The sequence below is a fragment of the Entelurus aequoreus genome, linkage group LG25 (assembly GCF_033978785.1).
Source record: "Entelurus aequoreus isolate RoL-2023_Sb linkage group LG25, RoL_Eaeq_v1.1, whole genome shotgun sequence".
NCBI classification, from domain to species: Eukaryota; Metazoa; Chordata; class Actinopteri; order Syngnathiformes; family Syngnathidae; genus Entelurus; species Entelurus aequoreus.
In genome coordinates this window covers 6,223,436-6,246,874 of record NC_084755.1, presented here as the reverse complement: position 1 = coordinate 6,246,874, position 23,439 = coordinate 6,223,436, and the positions used below count along the sequence as shown (strand labels likewise).

Sequence of the window (23,439 nt, the reverse complement as noted above, 5' to 3'; positions counted from 1 at the left end):
CGGAAGAACAACCCCGCAGCGAGCTGCGGACCCCCCGACTTGACAAAGAATCGCGATTTGGATGTGGATCGATTTTATTGGTGCTTTCTGATGACATTGAACAATACCCGCTAATGGCTACTAGCTGAAATGCTAACATGACTACAAGACACTAAGGTTTTCAAATGATACTTGGTTCCAGTGTGTCTACTAGAGGTGTGACTCTATGAAGCATTCAATGCCATTCCTGGGAGTCTGAATCCATTCTTCATTCAAGACAATTCTCATAATGTATTAATTGGTATAATAATTATAATGAAAATTTTTCAAAACAGGTTAAAGGTTAGAAAGATCCTTGTGGTTGCATGAGATGGACTAAAACGTCTTTTTTTAAATGTCATTTTATACTTTTCAAATGTTCTTGTAATCCCACAATATTTTCAGTCTATTAAATGGAATTTTTACCAAAAATATTGTCTGACTACAAGAACGTTTGAAAAGTTTATGAATGAGAAGACACAATGAATCTTTTTGAGCAACTAAAAACATCTTTTTAAAAATGAATTCTTATTTAAAAAATGTACATATTTTTTTCAATGGATTTTTGAAAATGATGAATGGATTCAGAATTCATAATTTTCTTTTCTCACATGCACTTATTTCTTATTTCGTATTTTCTTTGTTTGTTTGTTTTTTTTAGTTTTTTGGGGGGGGGGGGTTTACAATGTTTGTTGTGCGAATAAATAAATAAATAAAACATTTTTTTTAAAAAGGAAACGAAAATAATCACAATTGAGATGTGAATCGATTTTTTTTGTGCACCCAACTACTTTTTGATGACATTGAACTATACCTGCTAATGGCTACTAGCTGAAATGCTAACATGACTACAAGACACTAAGGTTTTCAAATGATACTTGGTTAAAAGATATCACTTTATTATTTATTAAGCATTTTTTATGGATTTCCCACAACATTTTCAACAATCCAGCATTTATTTCTTCATCCTCGGCTTTTTCACGACCGCATTTATTTCTTTAGCTTGGCAGCGTGGAGAAAAGCAATGTTGATGTTGGTGAATGTTGAGCTTTGCTACTTTCTTATTCTACATGCACATCTTCAAGCACGTCACTTTGAAGTCTCCTGTGATGCTCAGGTACTTCATGACCTCCAAGTCCTCCCTGTTGGGAAAGTAGATGTGGTGTCCGTGGGGAAGTTCCACTTCAAACATCTGGCCGGTCATCTTCAACACCATCTGGCAGGGAAATATCCAATAGAAAGAAAAGGTATGGTGATAAAGAAAAGGTATGGTGATGGATGATGGTCGCCCACCTTGACCTGCATGCCTCTCTGCAGGGGGTGCTGTGTTTCCCGCCTCTCTTCCCCCCAGCAGCCCGCAGTCTTGGAGTTGCACACCACGACAGCTGTGTCGTCATGGAAACGAGGATTGAAGTGCAGGGCCAGGTCCTCGGCATCCAAGCCCAGGTCGATCTGGAATCTGATACATGGACTTAATTAACTGAGTAGAGATGGAGTCATGGCTCTTTGAAGGGAGTCGCTCATTTCAAAGAGTCATTTAGATAGCTAGACAGATAGCTAGATAACTAATTAATTAGCTAGATAACTAATTAATTAGCTAGAAAACTAATTAACTAGCTAGCTAGATTTACCATGAATTGATTTACGTGGACCCCGACTTAAACAAGTTGAAAAACTTATTGTGAAGACAATATTTGAAGATAATTATATGTATATAAATATAATTAATTTTCAAGAAAAAGTTGGTGTAATCCAAATGCTAAATTTCCTTGAACTCTGACTCATTTTCTAGTCTAGTTGCAAGTGCAGAGTGAGCAATTTTCTACGCTAAATTTGCACGTGCATAAAAAAAAACATCTCCCAACTGGGAAAGTCTTCTCATGGTGCACTTAAAAGAGCCGTTCAAAAGAGTGGGTTTGTTCACCAGCGTCACACCTTTCAGCATCGTGTGGAATCTCTCCTTTTATCTTCAGCTGATCCCCCACTTTTAGATTGATGTCGCTTACTTCCAGTTTCTGGGAGCCAAAAGTGAGAGTTAGAAGGATAAGTAAGCACTCAGTAAGGAAGACAGAATACTCACCATACTCCTGCTGGCTGTTGGCCAAACCTCCCTGGTGCACAATCCTTCTCTGCAGCGACACAAAAGCCTGAGATGACACTGCACAATATCATGCAATCATTCTCCACAATATCATGCAATCATTCTCCACAATATCATGCAATCATTCTCCACAATATCATGCAATCATTCTCCACAATATCATGCAATCATTCTCTACAATATCATGCAATCATTCTCTACAATATCATGCAATCATTCTCCACAATATCATGCAATCATTCTCCACAATATCATGCAATCATTCTCCACAATATCATGCAATCATTCTCCACAATATCATGCAATCATTCTCCACAATATCATGCAATCATTCTCTACAATATCATGCAATCATTCTCTACAATATCATGTAATCATTCTCCACAATATCATGCAATCATTCTCTACAATATCATGCAATCATTCTCTACAATATCATGTAATCATTCTCCACAATATCATGCAATCATTCTCCACAATATCATGCAATCATTCTCCACAATATCATGCAATCATTCTCTACAATATCATGCAATCATTCTCCACAATATCATGCAATCATTCTCTACAATATCATGCAATCATTCTCCACAATATCATGTAATCATCTCCACAATATCATGCAATCATTCTCCACAATATCATGCAATCATTCTCCACAATATCATGCAATCATTCTCTACAATATCATGCAATCATTCTCCACAATATCATGCAATCATTCTCCACAATATCATGCAATCATTCTCTACAATATCATGCAATCATTCTCTACAATATCATGCAATCATTCTCCACAATATCATGCAATCATTCTCTACAATATCATGCAATCATTCTCCACAATATCATGCAATCATTCTCCAAAGATATCACAGCATGTCTCAGGGATCACATGACTCACTAATTGACCATGATAGGAGACCACTTGGAATAATCCATCTTTTGGATCATCTCTTTATGCATTTTAGACATGTTGCATTGAAAGACTTTCTAAAAATACTCTTACACAAAATAAAAGAGTGTAATAAAAGAACAAACAGGTGAAATGTGACAAAAACACGTTGACTCTAATTACACAAAGCTGATTGTTTTTTCTTTAAAATTGTCATTGCTTATAACAATATTTAAATAATGAATAATAATAATGAATTAAATTAAATGTTGTCATGAATTATTTGGAGACTCCAGTTACTTCACACTTTTTGGGGGCAAAGTTTGCATATGTTGTGTGTTTGCCATTAAACCAAAAAAATAAACAAAACTAAGTTGCAATCTTGACTCTAATGACACAAAGCTGAAAGGGACAAGTGGTAGAAAATGAATGGATGGATGTTTTTTCTTCTTTAAAAGTGTCATTGCTCAAAAAAAAGTAATGAATGAAAATCAATGTTGTTATAAATGATGGACTTATTAGAGGCTCCAATAACTTCACTTCAAATATTGCACTTTTTGGGAAGAATGTTGCATATTTTGTGTTTACCATTAAAAGAAATATATGACAAAAAGGGCATCAAACAGAGAAAAATAAACACAAACTTACAATCAACAATGGAACTGAAGAAGTTGATCTGGAGATTGAAGTGTTGAAAGTAAAACAAATATGACTTATTGTTAACACACTTTTAGATCTCGGATTATTTGATTTGATTTGATTTGAACTCTCATTGTTCAACAAATAACCTACTTAAAGCTTCAATTAACTCACTTCAAATACCACACTTTTTAGCATATTTTGTGTTTGCCATTTAAAAAAATGATATGACAAAAACGGCATTACACAAACAAAAATAAACAAAAACTTACAATCAACAATGGATCTGAAGAAGTTGATCTAGAGATTTAATCGTTGAAAGTAAAATAAATAAAATAATGTATGACTTGTTTTTAAAAATGAGTGGGACCCTTTTGGATCTGTGGGGATTTCATTGGGATTTATTTATTTTTTAAACTGTCATCGCTCCATAAATAACCTATTTAAGGCTCCAATGATTCCACTTTCAATATATTTTGGGGGAAAATATTGCCATATTTTGTGTGTTTGCCATGACAAAAAGGGTATTAAACAAACAAAAAATAAATAAAAAATAAACAGTTGATCTGGAGATGAATGCCTTGAAAAGTAAAAAAATAAAAATATAACATTTTTTTTAAACACTTTTAGAAGTGGGGCCCTTTTGGATCTCTGAGAATTCTAGTGTTTTTTTTTGTTAAACTGTCATGAATCAAAATCAATACTATTTAAGGCCCCAATTACTTCACATCTAATATTCCACTTTGAAAGATTTTTGGGGCAAAATGTTGAACATTTTGTGTGCCTTTAAAAAAAATAAAAAAATAATATATATATATATATATATATATATATATATATATATATATATATATATATATATATATATATATATATATATATATATATATATATATATATATATATATATATATATATATATATATCTCTGGAGTAGAGCTCTTTAGTGCACTTTGCTGCCATCCAGCGGTCAGGAGTATACAATGAAAATGTACTAAACGACAAACTGTGTGATTTTTTTTTAAATTACTGGTAATTACATCAATAGCCTTTTCTAATCAAAATCACCTTATCGATTGTGAAAAGTTTGTAATGTAATTCACAACTAAAACGTGACGCAGAGTTTCAGGCATTTCGCTAACTTCCGCTGAACACCGGAAATGACATCAGTAAGTAAACAGTACCCCTGTCATTGGAGAGCGATTTATGTTTTGAAGCAAACTAAGAATTCAAGGAGCGAGGTATAGTCAAGTGTGTATTACGGGGGATGGTGCGTCGCTTGGCGTTCGAGCAGCTGCCGTTCTTCCCGATAAAAGGCAAGTTTTACACAGAAAACGACACTTGCCACGCTAGCAGCTAACTAGCCACGGTTAGCATTGTGCTAGGTCACGTGACGGAAATCTTCCAGATGTTTCGTCACATCATGTCTATAACCTTGTACTATACTCACTTTGATGTCTAGTACCTTGTACTATACTCACTTTGATGTCTAGTACCTTGTACTATACTCACTTTGATGTCTAGTACCTTGTACTATACTCACTTTGATGTCTAGTACCTTGTACTATACTCACTTTGATGTCTAGTACCTTGTACTATACTGACTTTATTTGGTTAACTTGCATGAATTAAATGTCGTTACATCATGTCTAGTACCTTGTACTATACTCACTTTATTTGGTTAACTGGCATGAATTGAATGTCGTTACATCATGTCTAGTACCTTGTACTATACTGACTTTATTTGGTTAACTTGCATGAATTAAATGTCGTTACATCATGTCTAGTACCTTGTACTATACTGACTTTATTTGGTTAACTTGCATGAATTAAATGTTGTTACATCATGTCTAGTTTGGCGAGTGCAACCTTGTACTATACTGACTTTATTTGGTTAACTTGCATGAATTAAATGTCGTTACATCATGTCTAGTACCTTGCACTATACTGACTTTATTTGGTTAACTTGTATGAATTAAGTTCCGTGGTTGTGGTATTGTTTTAAGTATGTTGTGACAAGTGGGAGCGAAGCAGCTTTGTTAGTGAGTCCCTGGCACACAATGTAGCACAAAGGAGATGATTAACACATTTATTCATCCTTTTTCATCTTTAACAGGTGTTCCCAGCACAGGGGTGCTATGTTCACAGACATGGAATTTGAATTGGAAGAGGATAAATTGTGAGTGTTTGCTATCATGTTTACCATCAAAACTGAAATTATTAATAATCCATATTTTCAATTAACTTGTTTTCATTTTTTGCAGCCTTGTTTACACAGATCTGTGCCAAGAAGTCACACTACATGTTGCCTTACTCTTTCATATAAGGACTTAAACTAGGGTTTCCGCGTGTCTTTAAATGGATTTAGCGAAAATTAAGGCCTAAAATGGCATTTAAAAGCAATAATTACGTATTTTGAGAAGCTTGTGTTGTCCCGATACCAATATTTTGGTACCGGTGTCAAAATTATTTTGATACTTTTCGGTACTTTTCAAAATAAAGGGTACCACAAAAAATTGCATTATTGGCTTTATTTTAACAAAAAATCTCCTCTGCTTGTAAAACCAGCAATGTCACCACGTGACAGGGGGGTGCGAGGGTTGGCGGACCGGTACTTTTCAGAGGCGGTATAGTACCAAATATGATTAATTAGTATCGCGGTACTATACTAATACCGGTAGACTTGCAATCGGCAACAAAAAAGACAACAAAACAAACTACCCTAACCAGTATTTCCAATTCTGGGGGGAAAAAACTACACTTCAAGATTTATATTTATTTTTGTGCGATTTTACCAATAAATATTGAGAGGCCATTTTATTTTGATGTTTGCTTAACTATATAGGCTAATTATTTGAATCACCTTCCAATTACAATGATAAAACATATTAGAGCAGTGGTTCTTAACCTTATTGGAGGTACCGAACCCCACCAGTTTCATATGTGCATTCACCCAACTCTTCTTTAGTGAAAAAAATATATATGTATATATTTTTTTAATTCAAGAAAAAGTTATATGTTTTTTTTACTGGTGCACAAAATGAACCGTGCATGAACATCACCTTGTTCTAAGAACAAAACCAACACAGTGCATGAACTCACAACAAATTACACACATTACCATGAATTGATTAACGTGGACCCCGACTTAAACAAGTTGAAAAACTTATTCGGGTGTTACCATTTAGTGGTCAATTGTACGGAATATGTACTGTACTGTGTAAACTGTACTGTTTCATATAATGTATTCTCTTCCTTTGCAATCTGCTAGTAAAAGTTTCAATCAAAAAACCTGCCAATCAGATGGAAAATTAGAGGGAACATTGTTTGGGGGTATCCATAATACGCCGATAGGGAGAAGGTTTTATTTACACGATAATTCGGATGTGTCTATACCTCCGTGGCGGAGGCTCCGCCGAACCCCTGAGGCCGACTCACCGAACCCCTAGGGTTCGATCGAACCCAGGTTAAGAACCACTGTACTAGAGTAATTAGAATAGTAAAATGTATCACATTATTAGTGCCTAATTTTGGCCAGTTGCTTACAATTTTGTATTCTTTTGACTATATATAATAAGGATCTGCAATAGGACAAAAAGCATTAAAATAGATTTGCTGATGCCTGCAGAAAGCCTGATAAACACTCATACTAATGTACCATTATTTGAACATGCAGGGTTATGAATACTAGGAGGAAACAGGAGCGAGCCGTATACGATATAAAGATGTATGTATTTATATTTAATTACAGAGGGATACCTACAGTACCTGGGACGGTATGTCTGAAAAAAGACGCAAACAACCTAATTGGAATCAGCATCGGTGGCGGTGCTCAATACTGTCCCTGTCTCTACATTGTCCAGGTGAGTGGAGTTTTTTGAAGTGAATAATGCTATCACAAGTATTACGTAATGTGATCTTATGGGCTTGGGCGAGTAAAATCTCAGATTTTTTTCAAAAAGTTTTTTTCCCCTACTTTTTAAAGAAAGCGGTGAATACAAATGTTAGAGATGATTCATAACAAGTCTCACTTTTTATTGATCCAAACTAGTAGTTTGAAATGGCACTGCATCCTATTCTTAGTTTTTCTAATTTTGTTTTTATTGTACTTTGTATAATAAATTATTCAAAAAAACGAAACCGATTACATTTTGCTATTTTGGCTATTTCTGGCATTTTTACTGTAATGCTTTTGCTAATATGTTGATCAATATGCTTTGTTGTAATCAAATCAAAATCAAATCAACTTTATTTATAAAGCACATTTAAAATTTACCACAGGGGTAGCCAAAGTGCTGTACAATGGGCAGGTTAAAAGATAATATGAGAACCGAGCAAACACAACACAACACAAACAGAACACGATAAAAAATAAATAAATAAAATATAAAAACAGGTTCACAGCAGGTGTATTATGTAATCAAATAAAGTTATTCATTATTGAACTTCCATTGAAGGCAAAACTTGTGTCTTGAATAAAATACTTTAGTAAATAAAAATGAATAGTTTTAATGGGTAGATAAAAACAGGCTGTTTGGGGACAGCATCCTTAATGACCGCACTCTTTTTAATCATACAAGGTACCTTGCGTAAATGATGCCACGCTTTTGTGGTCATGTTCTTCTTCGCCCACTCGGCTCAGACTCTGGAATAAGTTTGTTGTGCTGCTGTCTTTTTTTAAACAAACTTTGCAGCGCACAGTCATTTAATACCTGGGATTTATATAGCGCTTTTCTAAGTACCCAAAGTCGCTCATTTGTTCCATGCCCGTTGCCGCAAAACCAAACCACTGCCGACAGTTTTTCTTTTCTTTGCGTCAGCCACAATGTGCTATTTGTGTGTGAATCATCCAAGAAAAGGGGAGAGTGGATGCTCCGAAAGCCCCGAAGGACAAAAACAGACTTTTAAAAAATGTTCTAAATCGTCTGCAAAAAAACCTCCAATCTATCGATAAAATGTGTATATCGCCCAGACCTATGGTTTGACTTCAATATACGAAAAGTGAACACAAATGTGTAAGCATACCTGATGTTTCCGGTTGCTTGTCAGGTGTTTGACAACACGCCCGCAGCCTTGGATAAGACGCTTGCAGCAGGTGATGAAATCACAGGCGTCAATGGCAAACCAGTCAAGGGGAAGACAAAAGTGGAAGTGGCCAAGATGATTCAAGCTGTACAGGTACACTATTTATTGCTGTAGAGGGACCTTCGGTTTACCTTTCAACCAGGGTTAACGCTAATTAAACTCGACATCGACCAAAATGTTTTTTCAGGGCTAATGCCGATTATTAGTAGTCAAGGAGGCCGATAAGCAATATTGGAGCCATTATTCATTTGCTGTAAAAGTGATTTAAACATGAATATTATGTCAGTAAACAGCTGGACAAGGCTAGAAGTCGTTTTTTTTAACATTATTTTTAGGTGATATAATGTTTTATGTTGTGTTAAATTTAGCACCTTTATCTAAGAGGAGCATCAACATTTGCATTTCAAAATATGGCAAATCTGGTAAAAGTGGTCAAAATATCACAATAACTCATCTACTCTATTTTATACAACTTTATGGATTTCATACATTGTAAGGTTTCCTTGTGAAATATTCTCAACATTTCAATAAAAACCGTTCTAGTTGAGACATTTTTCAACATGGCTGACATTTCTTCCTGGATGTCACAGAAAGTATGAGAATATGTGAGCTGCTGCCTGCTCTTCTTTACTTATCATTTCCTATTTAGCAATATATTTGCACAAAATTGTTCAATGTTAAAAACTTAAATATGATCTGTTAAAGGTACACTTATTACAGATTAGAAAAACATGTGCGATTAATCATGATTGATTATGACTTTACTAAAAACAGAATGTGATTAATCATTGTTTGACAGCCCTCGTTTTTAACATTTCTTGCAGTAAAAGACAACCTCAAATACATTTGTCAAAAATCAAGACCAATAGGTCAAATGAGCCAAAATCTAATCCATGACTTACATTTTGAGTAGAGTTCCTTCAGAGAAGAAAAGCTTGACTGGTTTGCTCGGCGGTGCGAATCATCTCTCAGCACAGTAGATGATTGTCACAGTGTGCAGGTGTTGTTTTGACCGCCCATTGTTCATGTCCAGGGAATGTCATGACTTCCTGCATGCTGGGATAAAGGCGGGCTTTAGTGTGTGAATTAAAGGATTATCCTTCCTGTTGCCCCTTCACTACAACTATTCATTCTTTGCATCATATTTGTGAAACGTATATAATGACTGCCTCTAAAAAAACAAACTGGTAATCTGAAATATTTATCAAGCAAAAATAAAAAATATATGGTTCTGAGACTAATTGTCTTATCCAATGTCACGCAAATGTTTGTTTAGTGACTCACCTGCAGCGATGGTCAGCTTGACAAAACATTTACTGTAGCTCTCATTTTATTTCATTGTATCCCATCAGAGAAACTTGTAAATAAATATGCAATTATATTATGTATATTATATACACACACAGAGTACTTACAAGCAGACACAGTGTGTAGACAGAAAAGGGAGAATGGACGCATTGTGGTGTAAAAAGTAAAGATAAAGGTGAAGTTATAACACTGCAAAACCCTCAGGAAGAGCTGCTTTAAGACATGGCTAGCTAGCTAGCGGCTAACGTCCATCCACAGTGTTTTAGCTACTTCTAAATCACTAATCCTGGTCTCCATGGTGACAAAGTAAGTTTCTTACAAGTACCATTATCACTGCAGGAATAGGAATAGCTAAACATGCTTCACTACACACCGTGCCTCACCGGCATCAAAATGTAAACAAACGCCATTGGTGGATCTACACCCGACATCCACTGTAATGATACCAAGTACAGGCACGTATCAAGTCGATACTAAAATGATTACGTCAATATTTTTTGGCATCACAACATCTTCTTTTGTTTAAAAAATATATATATATATATTATGTTTATAAAGTCAGTAAATATGTCCCTGGACACATGAGGACTTTGAATATGACCAATGTATGATCCTGTAACTACTTGGTATCGGATCCATGCCTAAATGTGTGGTATCATTCAAAACTAATGTAAAGTATCAAAGAAGAGAAGAATAAGTGATTATTACATTTGAACAGAAGTGTAGATAGAACATGTTAAAAGAGAAAGTAAGCCGATATTAACAGTAAATGAACAAGTAGATTAATAATCAATTTTTACAGTTTGTCCTTCATAATGTGTACAAAATAATAGGTGTATAAATGACACAATATGTTACTGCATACGTCAGCAGACTAATTAGGAGTCTTTGTTTGTTTACTTACTACTAAAAGACAAGTTGTCTAGTATGTTCAACATTTGATTTAAGGACTAAATGACAATAATAAACATATGATTCATGTACCCTAAGATTTTTTGTTAAAATAAAGCCAATAATGACATTTTTTTGTGGTCCCCTTTATTTAGAAAAGTACCAAAAAGTATCAAAATAATTTTAGTACCGGTACCAAAATATTGGTATTGTTACAACACTAATATACACACATTTATATACACACATATATACACAAGTGTATATATATATAACATATAATTCTTAATTAAAAAAAGAACAAAAATCAATTCCTCACACTTGCTAATGTTAATGTTTTATGTTCCTGTGGTTTGGATTTGATGTCAGTTTTTCCCATGGTCACAAACACACCGTCAGTGCCTGAAAGGTGATTTGTGAAATTTGAGGAAGTGTTCTTGTGGGTCCGGGGGAGCACGGACTCACAGAGATGAAAGTGTTTCCACGGGAGGTAAAACCTTTTGGAATTGTTGTTGCAGTTAAGGAAAATTGGTAATACAAGTTAAAAATAGCGTCTGACTTTGTGTGATTTCTTCTGGGAGCTACAATATTTTATATTACTTTAATTTGTTTTCAAGTAAAAAAAAAATGTTGTGGTGGTTCGCCACGTTCAATTACATCAAGGAGGAACCCTGCAATGAATGCACCCGGTGTTTTTTATCTATGCACTCTCACACACATTATTGATGGTGTCATGATTTACCATTGTGAAGAAGGAGGTGTGTGCTCAGTCAACTTTCACTTCCGATCTCCACCAAAAAGGACAAAAGCATGAAAGACGGGTGAACGTTTTAGCGATTGCTCCGATCTTTAGATAGTTCGGTTCTGGTATCACAACTGTTTGTACTTACTCCTTTTTGTAGAATAAATTGTTCATCTTCAATTCTAGTCACCTCTCATTATTTAGACAGCCTTAGAACTAAAGGATCTGGGAGGACTCTCCTTTCTAAAAAGGTGGGTCCTAATAATTTTGGTTAAAAAAAAGCTTAAATTTATATTTGTTTGAGGCTATTAATCTTTTACTAAGTGTAACTAATAAAAAAGTATCAAATCCGGACCACATGGAGTGCATGGAACTTTAGGTATGCGGACATAGTTTCCACATGGCCGCTACAATACAAAGCGTTGGTCAGTGGCAGAGTTATTTATTTAGGTTAATGTGTATGTGTAAAAAGTGCAATTCCAATGTTAATTTGCATTTATTCGGAAAAAAGAATCGTGATGGAAAGCAGAAAAAGTCAACTATTTTCTATCTAACAGGCATTGACACTAAGGTGCGTTTTAGCCGATTAGTCATTATTCCAACAAACTTGTCGAAAGATTATTCAATTACTAAAAAATAAATTGATTGCTTTATTGAACATTTTGCCTATTTATCATGACTTCCTGGTTATATCTACAATTAACTACTTTTCCATATGTATGCTACAGTGCAACCATCCTACTGAATCATTTGTCTTTTACAAAATACTTTTTTTTCTCCATCAGTTATTTCCATTTATTTTGTGCTTTTTATTTTTCAGTCCGAAGCAGTAATCCACTACAACAAATTGCAAGCAGACCCAAAACAGGGAAAGTCCCTGGACATAGGTGAGTCCTGCACTTGACACTTTCTCAAATGGAATCATTCATAAAGACTTAGAAACAATGCCTTAATGACACACACGAGTACAGAGGAGCCAGGTGAAGAAACACTATCACAGGATCACATAAGACCACGGCTGCCAGGACGCTGACACAAAGCGACCCCACAGCCATGGCCGATACCATCGCTGATGCAGAGGGCTCCCTCCCTCTAAACAACGCTGCAAAGTGAAAATAATAAAACAGTAAGAACAAATGACAGTAAATATATATATAAATAAATAGAACTAAATCAAATTTAGCATAACTTCCACATTTTTTGGACCATAAAGCGCACCGGATTATAATAATAGTTAAAAGAAATGTTTCTCTAATGTTATATTTCTTCTCTTTTGTTGAGAAGAAATGTTGTATGTTCTTAGGTAGCAGGTTATAGTTTGCTTTGTGCATCATTTTAGCTATTTGCAAATTCACTATTACGTGGAATTTCAGTATTTCCGATTACAAAAATAAAGGGTTTGCATATTTTGCTTTATTCATGATTGTTGTGTTTCTTGCCACCTTATGTGGTATATTTTTTATGAGATTTCCAGTTCACTTCATAATCAATCATTATTATACCTAGAAATTTGATTTAATTTACTCTTTCTATTCAGTCTGTGTATTTGTGTTTGACTTTCTCTTCTTCTGTTACAGAATAGCATTATTTCAGTTTCACTGAGCTTTAAGGATAGTCTGTTTTTGTCAAACCATCTCTTTAATTTGTTCATTTCTTCTCTTATTGTTTGTATTATCTTCTGTGTGTTCTCTCCTGAACAAAATGCTGGTGCATCGTCCGCGAATAATACTAACTTTAAGTCTTTTGTAACTTTACAAATGTCATTTCTGTAAAGATTGAACAATTTGGTCCCAGCATTGATCCCTGTGGTATGCCACATCATATATTTAGTGTTGTAGACGTTTGTTCGCCTAGCTTCACGTACTGTTTCCTGTTGGTTTGAAATGAACATTCTGTTGCATGGTGTCATCTTCCTAGGAACTAAAAAGACCCACAAAAGGTCCCAGGTCTCTCCAAGGGTTAAAAACATGAACATCCTAACTTTGATCAAACTATGGGCCTACCTTTTACATCCAATGCTTGCATTTCAGTGCTGAAAAAAGTGAAACATCGGCTGGTGGAAAATTTGAGCTCTGGCACCGCAGACGCCCTGGGACTCAGTCGAGCTATTTTATGCAACGGTGAGCTTGTCATATACACAACACTGACTATCTTCTTTGAACAATGCTTTTAACGTGCAGATGGACTTGTTAAAAGACTGGAAGAATTGGAGAAAACAGCAGAACTTTACAAAGGTATGGCCTAGGTTTATTTAAATGAAGTTTTGTTTTAAAGACTGAATGATAAGCACGTCCTTTCAGGCCTGATGGAGCACACCAAGCGACTGCTCAGAGCCTTTTTTGAGCTCTCACAAACGCACAGAGGTGACGAGCACACTTGACAAGCCAGTGGTGGTTTTTTCCTCATGCAAACACAGCATCTAATGTGCGCCTTGGTTGATCTCACAGCGTTTGGAGATGTTTTTTCTGTCATCGGAGTGCGAGAGCCCCAAACCGCTGCCAGCGAGGCCTTTGTGAAGTTTGCCGACGCTCATCGCAACATCGAGAAATACGGCATTCAGTTGCTGAAGACCATCAAGCCTGTGAGTACAGTCAAAGCTGAGCTCTTAACCTCGTGGTTCCTTCCGTAGAACATCCTTTGAGACCAGATGAACTTTATTTGGGGTTAATTAGTGTCACTTAATCATTGACAGGTGTGAAGAAACTACAATTTACCACAATCTTCAAATAAAACACACTTTTGCGATTTTTTATTTATTTAGATGTTTTTCCTCAAAAAGAATATCAACTTGTTTTTTGACAAACAAAAGTATTATTATTTTATTTTTTCTATTTAACAGGTGACGACACAACAGTGCGATATGACATTAAAGTACTTCCTTTGTAACATTTTTCCTGCCCCACCACACCTTCAGTGACAAATGCAAAGAGACACACAACACAAGTCAATCAAAAACAAATAAATGAATAAATACATCTAAAAAAAAAAAAAGAAAAGAGATGGACAAAGCCATAGTAAATTGTAAATAAGTAAATGAATATTTAAATAAGCACTGATAACAACAAAAATAAAATACTAATAATTGGTATATATTTAAAAAATATAGAAATCCATTTAAAAAGAGGGTGGGTGTGGTTTGGCTCAGTAGTTGCAATCGGGCAGAAAAGTCAAGGACTTGTCATAATTGAAAAAGTTCTCCAGGTCTTTTCAAATATATTATGGGGATCTGTTTTGAGAGCTTGGTAGAAAGACAGCAGCTGCAGTACATCCAGAATGCTGCTGCTCGAGTCCTGACTAAAACCAGGAAAGAGGCCTTCCTGTTGCTTAGAGAATAGACTTTAAAACAACTCTGCTTGTGTACAAGTCTTTTCAGGGTCTTGTGCCAAAGTACATCTGTGACACGTTAGAACCATATGAACCCTCTCCAACTCTGAGAACCTCAGGGAGTGGTCTCCTGCTGGCGCCCAGAGACAGGACCAAATCGGGTGAAGCTACGTTTCAGTTTCATGCTCCTAAAATGTGGAAGAATCGTCCGGAAGTTGTGAGACAATAGGAGAGCAAAAAGAGAGGTTTCATAAATACAGCAACAACAAACAGGAGCAGTCACACACTACAGTATAGTTAAAAGTACAAATGACTTACAACATAAACATAAAAACACGACGTAGGTAAAAAATGTATTGTCTCAATAAAAACATTTCAAAACAAGGACAGTGCCCGATAGAAACAGCTTCTCTGTCCTTTAAAATGGCCTGAAATTCACCCAAAATGATCAGTTCAGGAAGCCTCAAATCTTTTTGAAATTCATTCCATGACCATGGATCAACAAATCTGAAGGACTTTTTAGCAAGACGCCAAGGAACCAACACGCCAAGGACGGCCTGGGATCTTAAACTGTAGCCACTTCAGTCTCTACACATAAAAGAGCATTAAGAAGGGGGAAGCACATTTGCTCATGACCACTGAAATCATTTTATCTACACTCTTTGATTGAAATTGGAATAATTAAGTGTTTTTTTATGATGATTATATTTTATGATTTTATTTTGAAGTAATGATTTTTTAATTTTTTTTGCCTGTAATTTTCGTAAAGAAATGTGAATTGTTTTGTTTATGAATTTCCCTCTATAAATAAACTTGCCCTGCCCAAAGCCCCCTCTGTCCACCTACGGTGAGATGGAGGTTGAGGAAGTTCCCAGTTGATGAGTACAGTACAAGGTGTTAGAAGTACAGTAAATGGTTGCAAGGGGGCACCAAACAAAGGCAAAAAAAAGGTTCTGGAGAAATAACAGAAATATTTGCTGTATTTAGTGTTTTTAATATTTCTGACCAGAATGTGACAAAAAGTGTTTTTTTAAATTGTATTCAGATATTTTTAATCATAAAAACTATGTTTTTGTTCATCTTTTTACTGCTATATTTATCTATCTTTTTAAATGTACACTGTATGTAGTACAACTAGGCAATGTCAGCTGTGATAGGCTCCTAATAAAAACAAGCGGTATAAAAAACTGATGGATGACAATTAGTTTATTGTACATACTGTATGTTTTTCTGCAAACCTTTCAGTGGTCAAAATAAAAGCCGTCTTAAATGTCCTACTAATTTCTTGCTGTGCAGATGCTTCATGATTTGAACACCTACCTTCACAAGGCCATACCCGACACCAAGCTCACCATTCGCAAGTACCTGGATGTGAAGTTTGAATATTTGGTAAGTTCATGTCGTTCTGTGTCAGTGATTTCAACCCTTGGGGATCCTCCAAAATGCTTTCAGCCATAGAAGTAAAACATATGTATATATATATATATATATATATATATATATATATATATATATATATATATATATATATATATATATATATATATATATATATATATATATATATATATATATATATATATATATATATGTGTACATACATATATATGTGTGTGTATGTATGTGTGTATATATATATATATATATATATATATATATATATATATATATATATATATATATATGTTTTTTTTTTGCTTTTAACGCTTAAATCTTTAGATCAAATTTTCATTTAAAAAAAAAAAAAAGTTGTATGCCTTTTTTTGATAAGGAAAACCCAGTTTTTAATGTCAAAAACTAGGGATGTCCGATAATGGCTTTTTGCCGATATCCGATATTCCGATATTGTCCAACTCTTTAATTACCGATACCGATATCAACCGATACCGATATCAACCGATATATGCAGTCGTGGAATTAACACATTATTATTAGAGATCTCCGATCGGCCGATATATACGGTAAAATGTAATATCGAAAATTATCGGTATCGTTTTTTATTATCGGTATCGGTGTTTAATTTTTTTATTTTTTTTATTTTATTTTTTTTATTAAATCAACATAAAAAACACAAGATACACTTACAATTAGTGCACCAACCCAAAAAACCTCCCTTTCCCATTTACACTCATTCACACAAAAGGGTTGTTTCTTTCTGTTATTAATATTCTGCTTCCTACATTATATATCAATATATATCAATACAGTCTGCAAGGGATACAGTCCGTAAGCACACATGATTGTGCGTGCTGCTGTTCCACTAATAGTACTAACCTTTAACAGTTAATTTGACAAATTTTCATTCATTACTAGTTTCTATGTAACTGTTTTTATATTGTTGTACTTTCTTTTTTATTCAAGAAAATGTTTTTAATTTATTTATCTTATTTTACTAATTTTTTTAAAAAGTACCTTATCTTCACCATACCTGGTTGTCCAAATTAGGCATAATAATGTGTTAATTCCACGACTGCATATATCGGTTGATATCGGTATCGGTTGATATCGGTATCGGTAATTAAAGAGTTGGACAATATCGGAATATCGGATATCGGCAAAAAGCCATTATCGGACATCCCTAATTATTATGCCTAATTTAGACAACCAGGTATGGTGAAGATAAGGTACTTTTTTTAAAAATTAGTAAAATAAGATAAATAAATTAAAAACATTTTCTTGAATAAAAAAGAAAGTACAACAATATAAAAACAGTTACATAGAAACTAGTAATGAATGAAAATGAGTCAAATTAACTGTTAAAGGTTAGTACTATTAGTGGAGCAGCAGCACGCACAATCATGTGTGCTTACGGACTGTATCCCTTGCAGACTGTATTGATATATATTGATATATAATGTAGGAAGCAGAATATTAATAACAGAAAGAAACAACCCTTTTGTGTGAATGAGTGTAAATGGGGGAGGGAGGTTTTTTGGCTTGGTGCACTAATTGTAAGTGTATCTTGTGTTTTTTATGTGGATTTAATTAAAAAAAAAACAAAAAAACAATACCGATAATAAAAAAAACGATACCGATAATTTCCGATATTACATTTTAATGCATATATCGGCCGATAATATCGGCAGGCCGATATTATCGGACATCTCTATCAAAAACTATACCATTTTTATGCACTCTCACACAATATTTTGTAACCACATCCACTCAACTCCTGTCACGACCAACTCATCAACATGTTTTTTGTAGGCAGGTCCAAAGCAATTATGTGTGTAATATGAATGTGTGGTGCTCTGGCGGTATCGAGCGGTTGAGGGGTCAAATTACACCTCTAACAGAGTTTGCACGTATTTCAAAGGGAAATGCTTGGATTCATTTGGTTTTCATGGAAAAATCCTTATAAAATGACAGGTTTAAAGCATATAAAAATGGCTGTTATAAAGGGAGTCAATAGGGGACAAAAGGGTCCCGGGGAACTCCAAAGTATACTCACTCAACAGCTCGTGCTAAAAATAACTTAGCAAAGAACGTACAATGCTAGCTTTGAGAACTCCTGTGGCCGAATTTCATCCTGCTGACCTTTAAAATGAACATTCTGTTGCATGATGTCCTCTTCAAAGGCACTTAAAACCCCCCAGAAAGGTCCCAGCAGGTCTCCCCAAGGGTTAATATTGTGTCTTTTGACTGGCAGAACCATGGAAACATGCGCTTTCTCTTTGTCTTGTAGTCGTACTGCCTAAAGGTGAAAGAAATGGACGATGAAGAATACAGCAGCATTGTGAGTTCATATTGTCCCAGTTGTCATCTTGCTGCAGACCACTCACTTGACAATGTTTGTGTCTCCCCCAGGCCATGGGAGAACCTCTGTATCGCGTCTGCACTGGAAACTATGAGTACCGCCTGGTGCTGCGCTGTCGGCAGGAGGCTCGGTCGCGTTTTGCCAAGATGAGGAAAGATGTTCTGGAAAAGATCGAGCTACTGGACCAGAAGCACGGTTTGTTGGACTTCTTTCACTCTCACTATCATCAGATTGAGACCGCAATATAAGAATATTCAGCCTTTTAGACCAGGCCTAGTCTACTGGAGGCCCGCCAGAACTTTTCATTTGGCCCGCTGAAAATCACTTGATGGAACCATTCAAACTAGGGTTGATCATGTATGTAGTACTCCCGCCACCCCGCAGGGGGCAACAGTGTGTCACAGTGGTGAGTAGAAGAAGACTACTCATTCAACCCTGGAAAAACATCCAAATGAAATGCAAAAATCAGACTTTTAACAAGGACTGGACAACAAAGTATGAATGTTCTGCTCCAGTCATTGTTTCCTGTGGGACCTTTAAATCGACGGACACATAGATGCAGACAGGCAGCAACAATGGTAGGAATCCACACCAAACTTGGGCAAACATTTGTAAGTAGATATTGGGCATAAATATATTTAGTTTGTTTTGTTTTGAAATTGCTGACTTCGTGATGTCTTTTGTACTTGTAGTTGTCGTGTTTTTTTGTCTGAGAGTACAATCAAACCTCGTTTAATACATGTAGTGCTAAATTTGACCAGTAGAGAGTGAAAACGCTAATTGTGATAAGTCACATACAGTGTGTGCAATGTTGTGTAAACATTTGTAGTTTATTTTGTGAATGTATTAACACTAAACCTATTTTATTGATGTAAAATACACAATGGACGTTATGCTTTTGTACTGTTGATATTTTCAGTCTTACAAACCTAAATGAAGGAAGAAGTGTAAAGAAAAACAACTACGGATGGAAGATAATTCAAAAGAAGGAACATAGATCCTCGACAAAAACTGGAGCTTCTTTTTCTTCACGCTGTTAACTAGCTGCACACGCTGGAAAGGAGTAGCGAGGGCAGAATAATGAATTATTGACAGTGCAGTGTGAAAGCTGATGTTTTTACTTTGCAATGAAGTAAACACAGTCTCAAAGAACCTGCCGAGGCACTTTCTGACCAAACATCCACATTTGGATGTTGAAACTGCCGCCCTCTTCATTAGGTAGTTGAATAGCCCTGTTTTAGGTGCTAGTGTCACAATTGTATTTGCAATGCAGATTTTTGATGTAGCAGGATTTATATATGCACAAGTGATGATACACTCATCCCACCATACAATAAATCAGGGGTTCCTAACATCAATTATTAACACTGAATTAGTCATCTTACTTTTGATTTGAATCATATTCAATGATTATATTCAATACTAAATATAATCATATCATATTCAATGATGACTTACTCGTGATTGAAGAGCAGGCTCTTTTGGCTCAAGTGGCTCCTCAGATTTTTAGTTACTTACATTAATTTATTACCAAATTAATGTAATGTACAAACACATTAAATATAACCTATGTATAGTGTTTGTATGGCTTTATTGATAAACTTAACATAACATGTACATAAATACATTTTAAATAAAAAAAGGCCCATTTTAATTTGTGGAAAAACACAAAAATCACTCAACAAAATGTCACTTAGAATGTGCAAGCATGTACATTGGAAAACAAAACACAAAATCAACTAAATATCACTCAAAAAAATATGACTTAAAATGTGCAAAACAAAAAAAACCTGCAGCATCCAGGTGAGGTTTTAGTGAAAATTGTCATTCTAAAAAGCAAAGCAATGAAGTGCAAATAAAAATACAGCTTCACCACATTAGTCATCATTTTTGCGCCTAAGAAACGTCTCTATAATAATTAAACGCCAGACTTCTTCTGTTCCTTTGATATTACATACATATTTTATGAGCTGATATCACAACTGAGTACCGCCCACACGGACCTCAGCTGAGAAACATATTTTTTTGCTTCAACAATCACAAAAATATCCTGCAAAATCCTTTAGGGACTGAATAAAAGTTTTGTACCTCAATGTAATATTTAGAAATCAAATGTGCTTTATTCCCAAAGTGCACACGTCTTAAAGGTTGTTCTGTTGTCTTTGGTTGTAGTCCAGGACATAGTCTTCCAGCTGCAGCGCTTCGTGTCAGGCATGTCCCGCTACTACGACGAGTGCTACGCCGTGCTGAAGGAGGCCGACGTGTTCCCCATCGAGGTGGACCTCTCCCGCACCACCATCAACTACAGCAGCCAGTCCTTGGCCTACACTGACGAGGATGAGGGCGAGGACGGTGGGGGAGGAGCCGAGGAAGGAGGAAGCGGCGAAGGCGTCCGGGCAGAGAACGGAGACGAGAAACTGATCGATGACGACTGAGTCACGTGACGTGTGTGTGGCGCCACCGCTCTCATGTTTACTCTTAACGTTGTCCGGGTGGGACGATCATGTTTGAATGAAGACTACTGAAATGCTGCTTTAGGACCTCTTGATGTTTATTTTAAAAATAGTTTTTCCCCACCTGATCAGGTTGATGATAAATAACTATGATGGAAACAGCAAATGTTTTTGCTTACGAAGCGCATGTGATTTGTGCCTTCTAATTTTAAGTCAGGAGTGGGCTGTGGTTCTCAAACTTTGTTCACCAAGTAGCACCTCAGAAGCTCTCCAAGCACCACCATGATGACCAACAGTAGCATAGTAGGCTTAAGTATTCATCCAAAACATGGCAGAGGTTTTATTAAACAAGTATATGTAATATATTTGACGGCTGTAATATCACAGTTTGAACAGTAACACTGTGTTTGAATATTTAATGAAGTGATTATTTGGCGTACCACTGGACACAGTTTGAGAATCACTGCTAAAGATTTGTGCTACATGTTTGTTTGTTGGGGCAGTGAGGGATGGTGCTGCAGTTACATGTTTGTTTGTTGGGGCAGTGAGGGATGGTGCTGCAGCTACATGTTTGTTTGTTGGGGCAGTGAGGGATGGTGCTGCAGCTACATGTTTGTTTGTTGGGGCAGTGAGGGATGGTGCTGCAGTTACATGTTTGTTTGTTGGGGCAGTGAGGGATGGTGCTGCAGCTACATGTTTGTTTGTTGGGGCTGTGAGGGATGGTGCTGCAGCTACATGTTTGTTTGTTGGGGCAGTGAGGGATGGTGCTGCAGCTACATGTTTGTTTGTTTGTTGGGGCAGTGAGGGATGGTGCTGCAGCTACATGTTTGTTTGTTGGGGCAGTGAGGGATGGTGCTGCAGCTACATGTTTGTTTGTTGGGGCAGTGAGGGATGGTGCTGCAGTTACATGTTTGTTTGTTGGGGCAGTGAGGGATGGTGCTGCAGCTACATGTTTGTTTGTTGGGGCAGTGAGGGATGGTGCTGCAGCTACATGTTTGTTTGTTGGGGCAGTGAGGGATGGTGCTGCAGTTACATGTTTGTTTGTTGGGGCAGTGAGGGATGGTGCTGCAGTTACATGTTTGTTTGTTGGGGCAGTGAGGGATGGTGCTGCAGTTACATGTTTGTTTGTTGGGGCAGTGAGGGATGGTGCTGCAGTTACATGTTTGTTTGTTGGGGCAGTGAGGGATGGTGCTGCAGCTACATGTTTGTTTGTTGGGGCAGTGAGGGATGGTGCTGCAGCTACATGTTTGTTTGTTGGGGCAGTGAGGGATGGTGCTGCAGTTACATGTTTGTTTGTTGGGGCAGTGAGGGATGGTGCTGCAGCTACATGTTAGTTTGTTGGGGCAGTGAGGGATGGTGCTGCAGCTACATGTTTGTTTGTTGGGGCAGTGAGGGATGGTGCTGCAGCTACATGTTTGTTTGTTGGGGCAGTGAGGGATGGTGCTGCAGCTACATGTTTGTTTGTTGGGGCTGTGAGGGATGGTGCTGCAGCTACATGTTTGTTTGTTGGGGCAGTGAGGGATGGTGCTGCAGCTACATGTTTGTTTGTTGGGGCAGTGAGGGATGGTGCTGCAGCTACATGTTTGTTGGGGCAGTGAGGGATGGTGCTGCAGCTACATGTTTGTTGGGGCAGTGAGGGATGGTGCTGCAGCTACATGTTTGTTTGTTGGGGCAGTGAGGGATGGTGCTGCAGCTACATGTTTGTTTGTTGGGGCAGTGAGGGATGGTGCTGCAGCTACATGTTTGTTGGGGCAGTGAGGGATGGTGCTGCAGCTACATGTTTGTAGGGGCTGTGAGGGATGGTGCTGCAGCTACATGTTTGTTGGGGCAGTGAGGGATGGTGCTGCAGCTCTCACACTTTCTGCTTGACAGCTGCACGACAAAAGGGAGCTCTTCTAAAAAGATTCACAACCAAAGTCTTTATTAATCCAGGTCGTTCCATCGTGTGCTAACTTGATCTGCATAAACCATGTTGTGAAAATGCAAACACTACTTGTAAATAGCAACGTTGAAGGGAACTACTGCTGAATATTTTCAATTGTACCACTTTGTTATTTATTCTTTATTTACACTTGCCAAAAAGTGCTTCTATGAAAATATATTTATCTGTCGCTTAGAATTGCATCTTTTGGGAAACAGGTCTAAAAAGGTATCTTCTCCACTGAGTATATTTTGTCCATGTACTGTATACCATTTCAAAAATAAATGGGCTGAAATACAATCAAG

The 23,439-nt window shown here is 36.4% G+C and overlaps 2 protein-coding genes across 3 annotated transcripts; one reads left to right on the top strand and one right to left on the bottom strand.

Annotated features, from left to right (window-relative positions):
• Nucleotides 1-892: 892 nt before the first annotated feature.
• On the bottom strand, nucleotides 893-9,773 carry LOC133642209 (galectin-1-like). Of its 2 annotated transcripts, none has more exons than XM_062036291.1 (6): nucleotides 9,641-9,773; nucleotides 8,679-8,738; nucleotides 2,099-2,165; nucleotides 1,954-2,033; nucleotides 1,312-1,477; nucleotides 893-1,234 (listed from the first exon to the last, which is right to left on the bottom strand). In XM_062036291.1, the coding sequence occupies exons 3-6, from the start codon at nucleotides 2,099-2,101 to the stop codon at nucleotides 1,085-1,087; spliced, it is 399 nt and encodes a 132-aa protein (XP_061892275.1). In that variant the 5' UTR covers nucleotides 2,102-2,165; nucleotides 8,679-8,738; nucleotides 9,641-9,773; the 3' UTR covers nucleotides 893-1,084. The 2 variants fall into 2 exon arrangements, with proteins under 2 accessions (XP_061892275.1, XP_061892274.1); XM_062036290.1 differs by having other exon boundaries at nucleotides 2,099-2,147.
• Nucleotides 4,805-23,428, top strand: LOC133642207 (PRKCA-binding protein-like). Its single transcript, XM_062036286.1, has 13 exons — nucleotides 4,805-4,969; nucleotides 5,770-5,832; nucleotides 7,405-7,516; nucleotides 8,703-8,831; nucleotides 12,500-12,566; nucleotides 13,710-13,799; nucleotides 13,860-13,913; nucleotides 13,980-14,042; nucleotides 14,127-14,260; nucleotides 16,300-16,392; nucleotides 18,689-18,739; nucleotides 18,811-18,955; nucleotides 20,933-23,428. Exons 2-13 carry the CDS (start codon nucleotides 5,792-5,794, stop codon nucleotides 21,193-21,195), a joined length of 1,242 nt encoding a protein of 413 aa, XP_061892270.1. The 5' UTR covers nucleotides 4,805-4,969; nucleotides 5,770-5,791; the 3' UTR covers nucleotides 21,196-23,428.
• Nucleotides 23,429-23,439: the final 11 nt, after the last annotated feature.